Source organism: Haemaphysalis longicornis, unplaced genomic scaffold, assembly GCF_048455015.1.
Source record: "Haemaphysalis longicornis isolate Haplotype H1 unplaced genomic scaffold, Haemaphysalis longicornis Haplotype H1 scaffold_1, whole genome shotgun sequence".
Classification (NCBI taxonomy): Eukaryota; Metazoa; Arthropoda; class Arachnida; order Ixodida; family Ixodidae; genus Haemaphysalis; species Haemaphysalis longicornis.
In genome coordinates this window covers 282,966,245-282,983,236 of record NW_027526203.1, presented here as the reverse complement: position 1 = coordinate 282,983,236, position 16,992 = coordinate 282,966,245, and the positions used below count along the sequence as shown (strand labels likewise).

At 44.0% G+C, this 16,992-nt stretch overlaps 1 protein-coding gene across 1 annotated transcript in view; it reads right to left on the bottom strand.

Annotated features, from left to right (window-relative positions):
• The window catches only part of LOC144146933 (uncharacterized), a 53,979-nt gene extending 37,192 nt beyond the window's left edge, over positions 1 to 16,787 (bottom strand). Inside the window, exons 1-5 of the mRNA XM_077678896.1 lie at positions 16,294 to 16,787; positions 13,498 to 13,721; positions 10,312 to 10,418; positions 7,745 to 7,914; positions 1,873 to 2,103 (exon numbers count right to left, since the gene is read on the bottom strand). Coding sequence (XP_077535022.1) covers positions 1,873 to 2,103; positions 7,745 to 7,914; positions 10,312 to 10,418; positions 13,498 to 13,721; positions 16,294 to 16,321 — 760 coding nt within the window. The 5' untranslated portion in view covers positions 16,322 to 16,787. The remainder of the gene's footprint in view (positions 1 to 1,872; positions 2,104 to 7,744; positions 7,915 to 10,311; positions 10,419 to 13,497; positions 13,722 to 16,293) is intronic.
• Positions 16,788 to 16,992: the final 205 nt, after the last annotated feature.

The following is a 16,992-nucleotide window of genomic DNA, read 5'->3' as shown; positions in this document are numbered from 1 at the left end:
CGCCCCACCCCCCGGTGAGCAGCGTCAGTGTAACTTCCTGAGGGAAGCATCGAATGTCTTTTCCGAGCTTCTGGGTAAGACAGGTTGTGGGTCACTTTGAGGTTTGTGATTTCTTTCTCATTTTTGAATTTTTTGCAAGAACGGGAGTACGTAGCGTGGGGTCCTTCACAGTTAACACAGTGAAATTGTGTTGCATTAGACTCATCTGTCTGGTGGTCGTGCTTCGAGCATTTTGCACATGTGTTTTGCCCTCGACAGTTGTTGATACTGTGCCCGTACCTTTGACATTTGAAGCAACGTCGCGGGTTTGGGATGTACGCCCTTATCTGACAGTGGAGAAACCCGGCTTTGCCAGATTCGGGGAGTGTACTACGATCAAAAGTCAAGATGATATGTTTGGCTTTGATCTCATTTCCATCGCGCCTCATTGTGATACGTCTAACATGAGTCACTCCTTGCTCACGCAAGCCCTCAAGAATATCTGCCTCAGTTTCATTTATGAGTTCAGTTTCCGAGAGCACACCTTGGCAGCTGTTGAGGGTTCGGTGAGGTGTTACAGTGATCTGCAAGTCACCTATGCTTGTCTGTTTTAGAAGGTTAGCAGATTGTTCCTTAGTTCTGACCTCAATAAGCATGTCACCAGATGCAAGTTTCTTTGCGTCATAGTTCTTTCCAACTATACCTTCAATGAACTTGGCCATCAGGAACACAGATTTTGAAGTTATTGGGGTGGCTTTATCAGCAGTCTGCATGACGAAGAAGCGAGGAAAGTTGTCAGGGTTGTTGAAAACGAGGTTGGGTAGAGGTTTAAAGATTGCTTCGGTGCGGGCCCTTTTCGGGGCCCGATCATTTGGTAGAAAGGGTTTAGATATACCATGCGCCATAGTATAAAGCAGGGGACGGGGGTACTTTCTTCTTTTACTTTACCCTGATGGTCAAGGAGGTCCCGGAGCTCCCAGCCTGATAGACAGATAGGGAGTTCATCGGCCGGAGCTTGACCAGGGCTCCGACAGCCACCGTTCACGGCTTCTAACCCTTCACCTTTAAACTTCTCGCCACGGTAGGTAACAGCTTAAGTATGGGGGGCTCGGGGTACGCGGTGTCGCCATGCACCGTCACCAAGATTACTCAAGGTGCCCCGTGCGGGGACAGTGTCGGCCTGATTTGATGACTTGAAACACACATCAAGTGGCTCTGAAATGCTGCTAAGTTACGCATTCCCTCCATGGAGCTTTTAAACAGCTATTGCCCTGTTTGGGAAGAAAGCATCAGACCTTGCACAGTTAAGGGGGACTCACCTGATCCCATTACTATGGGGCTTACCTACTAGTTCATGACCCACAGACTAAAAAAGCATCGTGTGCAGATACAAATTCTTTTGCAGATACATGCAAATGTTCCCAACGGCCCAGTTTGCTTCTTTTAGAAATATATAATTTCTTTACTGAGAAAAATTAAACAAGAAACACATTTTGGTTTATCCAGCTTTCAATAGATGGCACTAGCTGTCTAGCAAGCGAGAGTTTTGTTAACCTATTTCAGCAAAGTGACCCACGTATTTCCAAAATGAGTAAACTAGGCTGTTTGGAGCATTTTCCTGTACCTGCAAAATTTTTCCTACTGTCGCACGATGGTTTTCAAGCCCGTGGGTCATGATGAAGTAGTAAGTCCCATAGGAATGTTAACAGGCGAGTCTCCCTTAAGGAAACAAATCACGATCCCCTGGCCACTGCAATTGCACTGTAGTAAGCCTGTAACAATACGACTGTCGAAGAGTTGGAATTAAGAACTTGGCTTTGCGTTAACTGGCTTATTTCGCATCGTCAGTGGCTTTGCATATTTTTGTACTTCTCACTCAAAGACAGAACTTACACTGATCACAGTTGAACGGCTTTTCTCCAGAGTGCCTCCGCAGGTGGCTGGTCATTTTATCCGATCGACTGAATTCTTTGGAACACTTTGGGCACTTGAATGGCTTTTCTCCCGTGTGGGTTCGCTTGTGTCGCTCCAGGTCCTTTTTGTAAACGACTGTGTAGCTGCACCCTGGCAGCTCACACCTCAGAAAGGTCCGCTTTGCCGACTTGTTGGGCTTGTCCACCGATCCTGCAATGACGCAGACAGGGCGAGACATTGAAAGACAAGCCAGTGGGAATGCAAACAGCCACCTAAGCAGGATGCTTTGAAAGAGGCAGCCTTTCCTCGTCATTCTGTGCCACAGGGCCGCACACTGCTAAAAGTATTTCAGGTAGCGACACGCAACTTTGCTAATAGACCTGGATATGAATTACAACACTCAACGCATACTGCTTTACATAATGTGCTCTGCATTTTCACCGGTATTTTGCATCCTTTAAGATGCGAAATGCCCTGTTTCCGCTCTTTCCCTTGTGCAAGACCACACATTTAAAAAACACACTCGTAATTCAGGTAATGACACTGCAGTGCTACATCTCATATCCTTCCATTGTCAGAGCACTAGCCTTACAATGGCTATGGTGCAAAAACTTATCTGCGACTGGCCCCTGTTATTTTAGAGCTGTTTTTAGCACCAAACTGGGATTTAGTTGCAGCCAAAGAGTATTTTGGAGCAAAAGTAGAAGTCACTTCTTGGAGCGATAAAATGGGCTTCAGAGCAGGAAAACAACCTGCAGGAACACAAAAATGTGTTTCCGAAAAAAAATTTGTTCAACAATGTTTGTTATGTTTGGATAACCAACCTACTCTGCTGCACAGCAGATAGCAAATTGGTGCATGTCTATAAAAACGGCCATGAACACAAAATACAACATTGGTTCATTAAAAAAAATGCTTTGTCCCAATAACAATGACACCCATTTTATTGTAAACTTCAAACAAATAACGGAGATATAAAGGAAAACAGATGAAGCAGTAGCGGCTCCCCATCCACTCTCTTGCGATTTCTCTACGACGTCCCAGAATCTTGTTTGTGCGATTGCTGAATGATTGATTGATTGTGGGGGTTTAACGCGCCGACGCAACGCAGGCGATGAGGCGCGCCGTAGTGGAGGGCTCCGGATTAATTTTGACCACCTGGGGATCTTTAACGTGCGCCGAAATCTCGTACACACGGGCGTTTTTGCTTTTCGCCTCCATCAGAAAAGCGGCCGCCGCGGCCGGGAAACGAACCCGCGACCTCGTGCTCAGCAGCGCAACGCCTTAGCCACTGAGCCACCGCGGCGGGTTTTTGTGCGATTGCTGGCTGCCTACCTAAGCCACTGCCAAAAAATATGACTGGGCAATTGTAGTGGAGCTTATAATTCTGTTTAATCTCATCACTTTAATGCTAACCTGTAGTTAACACACTAACTATGCTTTTAGGGCCGGCCTATATTATGAAACTCCTGTAACTGTAGTGCAAAATTCGGAAGTTTTCAATATTCAATATTTCCTGTTTTTTTTTGTTAAAAATATCTTTGGTGGCTAGAATGGAGCTGAGTGAGTTATCAAAAGCACTTTCAAATTGAACAAAGTTGTATTTAGTCTTCATGGCCCCTTTAATGTGTGCCTAAACATAGATGAAAAGGTGCACTTCACCAGCCAAGCCCACGCCAATACTCAAAATAACTATAAGGCAGGGCACAATAGCCCTTAAAAGAAAAAAAAAACATTTTCAGAAGCTACAAAGGTAAGTTCATAAGAGCTTCAGGAACAGGAAAGTTTACTTTCTGTATATTCTAATGTCCCCACACACTGGGCACCTACAGATCTTGTGAAACTTCCTCCTACCAGGGTGAAAGGTGCGGGAGGGGGGAAGAGCCCTGAGCGGGCACGGCATCATCCTGGCAGCATTATGCTGCCATCACATTTATTGCAAAAAAAGACAGTTACAACTGCATGGCTTACTGTAACAAACAAGAACAAACATTTCTGCTTTAAACCTATCGAAAAACATTTTACTACCCAATACTCACATAGCTGCAGTTTAGAAGAGGCTCGTCTTTAATGAATACAAATGGCACATTCCAACAGTGGAAGGACATTCAACAACATGCAAGTGTTACAAAAGAGAATACTAGAACATACATTTCCTCTCATCTCCCTCCCCCTATGAAAAAGAAATCATTACATGAGGCACATGGGGTAAGCTTCCCCTAACACTTTTTTCTCCATAATGCAAACTTTTGCACCCACCCAACTTCACATGCAAGTTTCGACCGTAGTGAGCAGTTGCACAAGACATCCAATTTGAGTAAACAATCCACAAACAGAAAGTGCACTGCACTAGGAGGATTGCCTGCATCAGAACCAACTCAAAAACCAGAAAAAGAGGATCTTGTGCTACAACTCGGGTTTCCTTTATACATACTACGTTGGCCACCTTCAGCCTTTCTGACAGCGTGCACGTGAAGTATTAATGCTCCGAGAGTGAACACAACCCAGCCAAAGGAAGTCAGATATAGGTGTACCACAAGCAGAAACGGAGGAAGAGGTATTGAGGAGACAGCAGCTGTCTCCATAGCACATGGCTGTTGTGCAGTGCCAGGAGAAAGGCTGGATGGATGGAGGCCAAGTGAGTGTGGTATAGGCGGCCCGGGCGACTGCTGTCGTTCCCATCTCCATCCTCGACGTGCTTTGATGCCACTTGGCCAACTGTGAAATGACTGATGTGCGAGCGTGGCCCTGAATTTGTTGCCATTTTGGTAGGAAGGACGTCTCAGCCGCAGCCTTTAGACGCCTGCCTAAGAAAGCCCTTTAAGATCCAGCTCAAGCGCTGCTACACAAAATAGATTCGGTCAGGTGAGCCGGGAGTAATGCCGACCGGACAACTGAAGCAGGCATTGCCAGCCACGTTTTGCAAGTGGATTGCAAACGCACGAGCAAGCGCCCTGCAGGATCTTGTGCGTCGTGCTTTTAAGAAGTGCGGTATCTAAATCGTGCTCGACAGCCCAGGTAATGACAATCTCTGGGAAGAGTTCTCAAGCAATGAACTGTCCAATGACAGCGCAACCGAGGATGACGCCAATTAAGGCAAGTAGTGTGATGCAAATAAATGTTTTCGCTCAGTTTGCCTTACTCGTATTTTACGCAGGTTAAACTTTACTTTTGCTTTTCACTGACCCCAAATCTCACCTTGCAGGTAACCAGGTAAGTTCTACTAAAAAACAAACCGGTTATACACAAACTAACAAGACGGTTATATTTGAAAAAAGTACTCTACTGCAGCTAGGTAATGCATTTTGAAAGCCAATTAAAAAAAAGGGCCATCTTTGATTTCTTTCAAACTTTCACAGATTAAAGTCAAGGTTGCTCTCTATTATCTACATTAAAAACATGTTGCACTATTTTTGTTGTTTTGAAGCTACAAAGTGCCAAATATGGCCTTGTTAACAGTATTGCGGTGACATAGTCAAGTAAGAAGCTTATGACTGCAATGCAGGGTGAGAAATGGCCGTCACAAAGAGAAAATCACTAAAAAAACATTGCGGTGAGCATGCTTTGTTGAAATTGGATGTGGATCGAGCACATTGGCCCTAAATCTTATGTTGAAGCTGCGGCTTCCGAGCCCATGTTCGGTCGTGTATATACATAACCATCAACTGGTCGCGTCTGAACCGCGCAATTCGAGACCTGGCCTTTTTAGGACTGCTGGGCTTTAATTTAAACATCTCTAATGAACCTAGACTGCAAATTATTGTTTTGTTCGAACTATACGCATTTGAGTTGTCTGATCAGATAATGGCGCTCTCTTCAAACTTTGGGAATAGCACCTGTGTGCAATTGTCTGTTCCCTGAAAATTTCAGTCTACATGAACAGATTCCTGAGGATTTCTGTGGCACCATATGCTGCTGCAGAGCACTCAGCACTGACAAGGCCGTACATCTTTACTGTCGTTCGTTTGAGCATGAAGCAGGAGGGCAGTGAGATTAATCCAAGTGGCCAATAGCGGGTAAACGGCAACCAAGGCGTTTTCAATACTAACAGTGCCAGGGTGGCAGCCATCCAGTGACCTCCTTAAATACAGTTTAGGATGTACATGCTGGTTAGTCGGCTCAACGGGATCTTTTGTCTCAATATCCAGATCTTTCACGCTACAGAAGTTCCTTCTTGAGGCAATTTTTTTCTTATGCTATCTCCAATAATCAGCACAAAGCACGCGCTCCTCACTACCCTTGGGCCATTGAGCCTCCTTGGGCTCGCCAATGCACGTGAATCGCAGAAGGCGATGATCACACAGCAACTGTTCCTACAGCTGGGGCAGTTTTTTCAAATCCACCTCCTGTTATTGCTCACGACGGCTAAGGTCACGTTTGATACTTTTCATTTTACTGGGAAGCATGAGATCATATTTAACTAAAATTAGGCAGGAAGTTCAGTTGCCGTGTGTCAGTATTTATTTATTTCGTACGAAACGCTTCCCCCGACGCTGCAAGTTAGCCTTAGCTCGGGCATAGCCTATGCTCCCCAGTCGCTCCTGAAAGGTCTGGATCTCATCTTACCAACTCTGTATATGTGAGTGGGCCTGCACAGCGTGCACACAAAAACAGTAAGCAGTGCATGAAAAGATGCATCCAGAAGAATGAGTGCCCTAGCTTGAACGATCCACTTGAGGTGCTTTCCTACAACTTGTCAAAATGCTTGGTACTCTGTTCACACTTAATTTCAACAAAGCATGCTCACCGCAATGCTTCTTTGATGATTTTCTCTTTGTAACAGCCATTTCTCTTTCTACATTGCGGTGATAAGCCTCTTACAAACCACTTGAGCCTGTCACCACAATACTGCTAACAAGGCCATATTTGTCGCTCTGTAACTGCAAAACAACAAAAATAGTGCAACATGTTTTTAATGTAGATAATAATATACCTCGGCTTTAATTTGTGAAAGTCTGAAATAAATCGAAGACAGCCTTTTTTTTTTTTTAACTGTCTTTCAAAATATACCAAAATGCGTTACCTAGTTGCAGTACAGTGCTTTTTTCAAATATAACCATCTTGACCACATAAACTAAAATTGGCACGAAGATTGAAAAAGAATAGAAGAATAACACTAAAAAATTTGAACTACCTAGCTTGTTTAGTTGCAGAGGAAAATAGCCCCACATTTGGGGGTTTTCAAATTATTTTTTTCAATTTGGGAATTTTTACTTTAAAAAATTTGCTCTGCACACCAAACACAAATACGGTAAATCATCTGAGAGTATGCAAAGTATTTACATAAAAAGAACTAGGGTGATAGCTGCAGTAGCTTTTGTTTTACAGTGGTAGCAGTTTCAAATTTTCCCGAGCCGCTCAATGCGCCAGTGACCCAAGCCGACTTTGGGAATTTTTTTTTTTTGAGGAAGGGAAAATTATTTTTTCACCCAAAATAACTTCAGATATGTTTCGCCCTGTGCACAAGGAGCTACATATAAAACTGTCGTCAAATCAGAAGTGTCGACTGAACATGCCTGTCTGATCTCTCGTGAAAACACCCTGCTGTCAAGGCAATGGCATAAAGCATGTGGAAAACTTGCCGCGCACTAAGTTCCAACTACTACTTTAACTGGAGAGGCCGCGCACTAAGTTCCAACTACTACTTTAACTGGAGAGTGCACCTGCGTAAACATAAAAACAGTAAAGCACACATGTAACGAATCATGCTGTTATGCTTTAACTGCCTATTGGAAGTCAGAGTGCTTCATTGCTATTACTTTAAAAACCCGCCCTTGTACAGAAAGAAATATTTATACTGCACAAATGCCTAAGCATGTTTTTATCACAAATGTAGCTAACCAATTCTCACCTTCGTTCTGGTGTGATGATGAAGGCGCATCTGATGAAACTGCAGCAGCGCTATTGCCACATGGAGCTGCACTTGGTGCATCCGCAACAGTTGTAGGTGGGGACCAGGCAACGTCCTCAGAGACGTCAGGCACCTCGAGTAGGGAAGCGGGGTCGTCCACCTCCACTTCCCTGTAGCAGAAAGCACAAAGTTGCAGGAAAATTTTGATACTGCACTCACAGTGCAATCGAGCTGCTTATTCAACCTTCTAAGGCCCTAGCTAATTTAATTCTGCAGCTGTGAAGTCACTGTATGCACAAGAAATAGGTGCTAAGAATTAAATTGAAACCTGGAATTTTATACACTGGAATAGCAACCTACCTACTGCAGGGTCACAACTATTTGGGAGATGGAATGTGTTGGTTTTGGAGCTCAAGCTTGACGATGACAAGGGTTTAAAAAACCGGACGGCTGTTGAACTTCACACTCCTTTGCTATACAACATGACAGGCCTTTATATTTATACTCCAGTAAGGTGGTGGCTGGGAACTAACAGACCGCAAAACCCTTGAACACTACAAGTGGCAATGAGTGAGGAGGCATTAGTGGTAGGGAGAGCAGGAGAAGTGGCTACCTAAGGAGTGGTGAAGGGCACCAGACATTAGGAACAAAATATTTGCGGCATGTCTTTCCCCCTCTCACTGCATCAAAAGTACTAGTTCTTAAAGGGACTCCAAAGGCTGAATAAAATTTTGCTTTAACTGAAAGATCATACCTTTCTTAGCTCTCTCGGCTTTTGTTCGACGAGCAATGATGCATTATTTGCTGAGAAATAAGCAAACAAATCTGGCATTTCTCTCACCCGCTTTCCTTTCATTTTTTCATGACATAGCCATTGCGTCACAAACTAGGAGCAAAGCACCGGCCGCACCGGTGCGGTCTACAGCGTAACAATGGGAGCGGTAGCTTCTATGTCTCTGAGCCATGGCGGACTGCGGCACGTTTCTCTGGCCGAGGAGGTTGGCTTGGGTGTTTATGATTTTTCACCAACGGAATGAGAAATGCTTTTAAATTCTCGAGCGGCCAGTGTGCCCGTCTACTGTGGATTCCCAGACCCCATCCAACCGGCTGCCAGCAAAGACTCTGTTGCAGCAACAAGTTCCGTTTCAAATATCAACCACGGCATCCCGGGCTTCCGGCTGGCGCCGTTCAGGATTGCACCTTCATTTCACCAATCGTTTGTTGATCACAGCCATTTCATATTATATTCTTTCGTGCAGCGCCAATCCACCATGAAATAAACACTCTTCATGGCAGCCATGTCGGCAGTCGTCGCCCGCGCTCCCCCTGGCTCGAACATAACAAGGGCAGAGCGACGCACGTTTTACGGACGCACGTTTTACGTTTCAGCTAACCACTTGCAGTAAGTTCATTTCACGGGCGATTATGTTTGAACTAGGTGCATCTTACCGATAGCAACATTTTTTAAATGAAGTGTTACTCCTCCTCCTACTCCTAGTCCTCTGCGTGCGGAGAACGCGAGATTGGAAACTCAAGCAGCTCGCTTAACCACCTGCAGTGCATCCTGTTCCTTTTGCTGATTCTAATGAAGAGACTTTAGCTGCTCCCGGCCAAGTACATTGCTTGCAGAAGATCAGGCGCTCACCATCGTAGGTTATTGACTTCGCTAATTGCGCACCACTGCTTTTCGAAAACGAAACTGAGTGCATGATGGCTGACTGAAAAGTGCGGGAAGCAGCCTGCCTCGCAGTGTATAAAAGCTGAAGTGTGTGTTTTTTTTTAGGTAAGATGAGCTCATAGAAAGCTTTGATTTACTTTTATTTCACGTGATCAACACCTTAGGATCTGTTTATTTCAGGAAAGGATCTATAGATGCTCCTCCAATGAGCTTTCACCGTTCATCACTTTTGTGATGTCACAAACCGTAGTACCCAAATGCGTACGGGGTGTCGTTTCCTTTTTTTCATGTTTTTGATGTTTTCTGCCTTATTAAATAAACTGCTAGTTGTGCAAATAGTGTATTTAGGTTCTCGGCACTGTAATCAATTGATACAGGCCAGCCTGTTTCCACTCTCTCGTCTCCCTTTAACTAAGTATGCTAAGAAAAAGAGTGTACTTATTTCAGACCTGATGTTGTTGAATGTGAGGTAATATCTGAGCGAATGAGCGCTCTTGTATTTCTAATCACCAAAATATGGCCACAACATGGGTGGAAACATGCAGAGTACTGGCAGCCTCATCTGTGGGGAAAGCCTATTGTAAACAACTGTATAGAAGCTACACATGAAACACACAACACTTGTTATAGGCCCAAATAGTCTCTATCATCCATTCTATCTATTGAACACATTCAACTGCCCCCCAGAGAAGGGTTCATGGGTCCCTTCAAGGCCATTTACACGACTACTGCAGTCCCTAGGCGAAGCTCACCTGCCTTCCAGTTCTCAAGCATTCTCACAAGTGCTGGTTTTAACTCCTCGTTACATTAATCAATTCGCAACATTTCAACAACCGCCCATCCTAACTGTTTCCACAACATGCAGAGATAGAAAGCAGTATGGCATTACTCCAAGGTGGAGAAGGAGGGAGCAGCCACTGCCAGCAGGTCCTGCCCAGCCCCTACTGCGTCCCTTTGCAGCTGGTGGTGAGGATCAACTTCAGGCAGCGAGTTTTCCTGGACAATAACAGCCACAACGGTAAAACAAAAATTAGGCAGCAGTTGCAACATTGCACTTCAAAAGCCCACTAAGCACAATAGTTGTCATGCTAAGGTCCTTTTCAAACTTTCAAACCAAACAAGCGTGCGTCTCACAACTGCCACTTTTATCACCATGCTTCCAGTGAAATGACACTGCATGTGAAACGGGGTCTTGCTTAGAAGCAAAAACTATACATAAGCTACACAGGAACAGAGAGCTACGCCATCAATCCTTGAGCTCTAGCTGCGGATTGGCTCACACAAATTTACTCATTTAATTTGTGCCCTTAAGCATTTTGCACACTCCTAATTTGTTACCTGGATTCATCAAAAAGAAGAAAAAAAAAAACTTTTACTCGCATATCCTGCACTTTTTGCTCTGCTTGTGCCAATTGGCCAGCTCGTGAGCCTTAGCTCGTGAAGCCTAGCCAGACCGTGAGGCTGCGACAGGTGACCAGATGGTGAAGGTGTGCTGCAGTTATGACAGCGATGTTTACAGGAGGTTGGTTGTGCGTAGTGTGTGATCAGGGTGCCGAAACCAGTGCGCCTCAATTTTCTCGGTAACCCAGTATCCTCCCTTCGCTCAGAAGTGGAAACAAGCCAGTAAGTGGCAGCTAAAAAGCCATGAACGAAAATGCAAGAAAATATTATCCCTGCAGTAGTTCCTTGCAAGAAATGAACATTACAAATACAAAAAGCACTAACCATTGGACTGCAAGCGCAACTTCGTGCATCAAAGACGTGCGAGGGAGCTGCTCCACAGCGGCTCTCTCGCATGTCTTCAATCAGTCATTCGGTCATCATTATAACAGTTACAACATGTGCAAGTGCAAGCCCACAGCACTATTTTAATCACTGGGTACTTTTTGTCCCCATTACCCAAACGGACAAATTAGCCTTAAGAAGCCACAGTACGAGAGCAGGAAAGTAAGCAGTGGTTCGCCACCCTTTCCTCTGTTTTCTTTGCTATACAATACAGAACGATGACTTCTAACTCATTACTAAGTTCTAAGAAAAAGTTACAACATTAGTACAAGTGCCACTTTTGCAGGTAGCTTTTAGGACGAGGTGAACATTATTTGTGACAGAATAAATAGCTTCCAGGTGATAATTTCAGAAAAGAAAATTTGGACATTAACCTTTTATTTACTGGTTAACCTTTAACCCTTTAATTACAAAGCATACTAACTGGAATGCAATATAACATGGAACCCTAACACAATTGAGGGCCAACTTTGGAGACACATATCTCAACCACCAGCCAGGCTTGAATTTTGTTCAAAGTAGGGTGGTTTTGGTAATTACTTGCCTCTGTTTTTCCTGATATAAATGCATGCCTTAATTCAAGTTAATCTCTGAATTTTTAAAAATTAATAATCTGGAAGTGATGTATTCTATTGCAAATATTGTCTGCCCGCTAAAGCCTACCTGAGAAAATGGCATTTCTATTTCTGTCATAGCCCTAATTAAAAAATCATGCACCCCTCCATCTAACGACGATGATGGTTGAATGCAAAGCTTTTTTTTGCTTTTATGGAGCTCTATGGCTAAATTCCGCAGTCCCGTGGCCGTTGACCATAACGACCCTGCCAGCACGCTTTCCACAATCTTGAAAACAAAGGACACCACCATCATCCACGCCACTTCAGCTGGAATTGCATTGAAGAAAAATAATTTCAAGACCCCTCCGCACGAAAAGTTGGAGGAAGCCTTGTTTACGTGGCTCAAGGGCCAAGAATGTTCTGCTCAGCCAGAAAGAGGTACAACAAAAAGCGCTGTGTTTCACATGTCAGCTGGTGTGCGATGGCTTTAGGGCAAGGGCCAGCTAGCTCATTATGATTAGTACTGCGGACATTTAGCGCATTGCTAATTTGTCAGCAGGCGAGCGCCGCGGCTGGTGCAATTTCGATTTTGTGGTAGCTGCTGGGATGCGCCTTCCTTTAGACATCGGATTTATGGAATCAACTGCATGTAAAATGAGAGTCCTGATTTTACGAAGTTCTCGATTTAACGAAATAATTCGCGGTTAGCGGTGACTTCGTTAAATTGGGTTTTAACTGTATTGCGCAATCACCCGACTCCATTTTTTAAAATGTTTTTTAATGTCACTAAACAAACAATAAGCGCACTGATGTACCAAGGGGAAAAGGGGCACACCTCTTTTCTCGGAACATTCTGTAATGAACCACTGTAGGTAGACAGCAACGACAAAACGCAATTTAAAAAATACTGACCTGAAGGCATGAATTCAAAAGACTTGGGTTCATTTGAGCCAGATAATGGCACAATTTGAGTACATAGAGCAAACTTCATTATGGAATAAAACCCTGGGATTAGCATCGCCAGTAGAATATTTAAGTCTTCACACTTCATATGCCACCGACTGCAGGGTTGATGACTCCAAGCATGGCGTCAAGTAATTGTGCTCATTTAGCTACTGCTCTTTTAGCACACGAGTTCCCAATGCTGTATACTAAAATTTATGACATGCACCTAGTCACTGCCGAAATACCCAGAATTAAAGAAGCATCATGTACTCTAATTTCTAATATACAAGTTATAAGATGTGCAATTTTAGAGGAGAGAGCAAGTGCCTGGATGCTGAATTGCGTTGCGAGTAGCACCAGTGTTTAGCTTCCCCATGCACATAGTAGTTTCACCTCGCAAGATGGTCTTCAACATAGCCTGGTATGCAAGCGGTAGTTTTTTGTACTTGAATGCGTGCTACAAAATCATGCCTGTACAAAATCTTGCCCTCCTCACCGCCTTGCCCTCCTCACCGCCTTGCAGACAATGCGGCAAAAATTTTGGCCCCTGCTGGTCATTGCTGTTGTGACAATGTCACCTCAAGACTGGACACAGGCTGTCCACAATCAAGTCCCAAGTAAGCAGAGCTGCTTCTTTGCTCACACTGTACAAAATGTATAGATGCCATTTGCCACGGCATTTGTGTCTGTGGCAGCTCTGCAAGATGATGCAAGTACGGCTCTAAAGTTTTACACGTGATACGTCAAACTGCTTGTCCACTCAATTTGCAGTTTTTTTGTTTACTCACCGGTTGCGAGTCAAAATGGTCAGTGCTCTTTTCCTGGCCACTTGGCGGAGGCACCGTTTGACGACTTGACGGGGCTAGCAGCACTTCCACCTTCTGAGATGCCTGTTCCTGCTTCTTGTGAGCCAGAAAGCTCTCAATGTCCGAGAAACTGGCATGGCACTGGCCACATATGTGGACGTCGGCGGTTAACTTGGAAAGCGGTGGCATGACCAGAAGAGCTGCTCCTGCAAGCGTAAAAACACTACATTTCAGCAGTACCCCATCAATGTGCTCACCAACAGTTCTGTCACCAAGTTCACATGCACCTGTAGGTTAGAACGTACATGGTACACGATGCCCCACATGTACACACACAGTAAGCTTGCCTCGTCCCATACCAAGAAACAAAAAAAATAATGGTTTTTGCTGCTTTGATGGTCAATAAATTACGCTAAAAGTTTCTCCAAGGACTTGTGGCTTTAAATATCACTAAACTGAGTACCCATACAATGCATGTAAAATTAATTTACATCCCTCAACGTAAGTCACTGACACAGTGCCTTTAAATGCAATGCGGCATTTGTTGGTTGAAGCAATTCACCAACAAACTTCTCGACCTCCATTACAAATGTTATTCCTATTGGGATTCACTTCATATGCTTCCAGTAATAATATTTTTAAATTACCGAAATGCGGCTGCAGTGTTAACAGCTGAAGACAACACAATTGAAGATTACACATAAGCTAAAGTGCTTACAGACTACCCCTAGTACATGGCTACCAGATTTTAAGTACTATATAGTTTCATAATCCCGAACTTTGGGACATCTAAACTGCAGCGAGAACTACCATTTAAAAATAACAAAAAAAAAAAAACAAGAAAAGACACTAGAACTCAAGGACCTTCACGTGCAATGCACGGTACTAAAGCTTTCATTACTTCAGATGCAACGTGTTGTGGCAAGCATTCGTTACCATGTCACTGCTATAGGCAGCAGCTGAAATAAGAATTTTTGGCTAAAGTATAGACATAAGCTCACTGATTTTGGCAGACGCCCACAAAAGCCCACTTAGTGTTGAAGTTCAGTGCATGGTCATGAGATCTAGTCTTTTCCTTTTTCCTTCAGAAAAAACTCGCACATTTGCAAGGCCCCAAGAAAAGTCATGGAATAGCGGAACAGTAGCTCAAATTTGTTTTTCAGGAACGCAATTCCAAAAACTTTGACTCAGTGAAAACATTCTATTTACTCGAAATCAACCCACGAAATGCGTTCAATGTTTATTGGTTTGTTTAGTATTTAACGGTGCCCATTCCCTTTGTGAAACTGAGTCGCCAGCAGTATGCGGCTTCATTTAAGTAAAAAGAAAAAGAAAGGATAAGGAAGTATCCCATAGACAAAATGTCTTGGTGCTTGGAAGACAAGCTGAGGCTAGAGCACTGGGACAAGTGCAACACTGGACAATGTAGATCAAGGGTAAGCAGTGTAAACAATGGCAGTGGTGTCAAACAGAAGTTTAGTAGAAGCTTAGGCAAGTTGCATGTGCTGGAGTTTCTGGTGGGTGATGTGCAATACTAGTTTCTAGAGCTGCTTCTGGTGCAGCCCCATCCTACAACGAATTCTCCTCATCAATCTGGAATGTAGGGGAACAAAGTTTCCCAAGGTCAACAGACTGTGACCTAAGATGAGCAAATTTGAGTTGACCAGGGAAACGAATTCCGGCTGTCCCTGACATTTCTCACTGGAGCGAGATGAAGTGTTGTGCCGCAGACCGAGTTGATCCAAGACACCAATGAAATAATTACAGACCATCCCAGAACAAATAGTTTGCTCCATATCTGCCAATGCAAATTGTCATTAGAGTTCCTTCATGCACATTCTATTGTAAAAACTCCCCTCAGTGATTGATGTGCTTGTTAAGATCCCACATAAAACCATTTGTGCTATAATAGTACAGTTGAACCTCGTTATGAAAACACGGATATAGCATTATGAACTTTGATCGGTCACGCTTCATTTCAGTGACACTTATTCTTTTTATAACGACACCGAAACTGCGAGAGCCACGCCCGATATCGGTTATAATGAAGAGATATTTGGTTCACACGTACATGGCTCAAAACTGGAAAGCTAGCATAAAAAAGCAAAAATAAAGAAGCTGAATGAAAAAGAACGCAAATAAATAAGAGCGCAGGCCTGTTTTGCTTAACGAACTTGGTTCTGTTGCAATTCCACATTCTCATTGCTTCGGTCCATTTAGTTCGAAATGCCACAAGGAGACGGGTAAGGATTACTTCGTTTATAGTGGGTTCGAAGCGTAGAATAACGCGTTTCTGTATGTACGATCTTTTCGTGCGCCAGATTGCCGATTTGTAGTGCTAATTTTTACCTTTACTGTTACAACGAATATCGGATATAACGACTTCGTTTGACGAGGTTCGACAGTAATGAAATGAGATCCCATTGCTACGTGTTTTCAAACTTTTACCCTTCCCCCTAGTAACTTTGAAAAAACAAGCCCAGAAGGTTATCGGATTTGCGCGTTAACAGTTTTCCAAAACTTTCCATAAATGCGCTTTTTGACTACGGGCTCGTTAAGGACGTTAATGCAGTGCAAAATTCAATTAAAAGTGTTGAAAGTTCCGAAGCTACACCTGGCCAATGAGGCGCACCTCGGAGGAGGGCTACGGATCAATTTTGGCCACCTGGGGATCATCCGTGTGAGCAGACGCTAGATAACGCACGCGACATGTCCACCCATCTCTTTCCTTTTCTCTCTTTCGAATAGAGGATAAAACAGACGCAGTAAGGCACTCACCAAGTTGCTTGCAGGAATTGTCAATCATTTCGTTCCGCTGTATCAATACAGCCAGGTTTTCCCGGGCACTGACGACTGGGCTGAGCGCGCTCCAACTCGCGGTCCTTTCAGCACTAGCAAACGCTCTCTTACGTTGGCACTAGTCACTGTGATGAACAAGCTTCACAGAGTACCGCTTTTACAAACCCGTGATTTCCGATGACCTTACACTACAGGCCGAGTAATGCAAGCAAGAAACGAATTGAACACTGCGCTGGCAAGGTTAAGTTGTCGTTCCGTAGATCCGCGCTTCAACACATCGTGCGGTTCTCAGCATCCAGCGCTACCAAGCTCACTAACTGTCACTTTGCTTTCATTGCAGCTAACGGTTTTATTATACGTAACAGCCGAGAAGCCAACGGTACTGTAGTACGTTGCGGACGACGGCAACCGTACGGACAGAGTACGCGATCCGCTTTTGGGACGTCAAAATTACGAATCATGTTCGTGCCGCCATCAGAACGTCAAATCGAAACTTCACGTCACATTGATGACGGCTATAATAATCGATGGCTTCTCCTTTTTGAGTTGTAATTGTATGTTCATTTGATTCAAATAAAGTGTATATTACCACTCAGCTGCAGTACAGGTACAACCTCAACAAAGCAAAGCCATCCTTGGAGAAGTGCAAATAACAAGTTTGGTGTCGTGCTAATAACA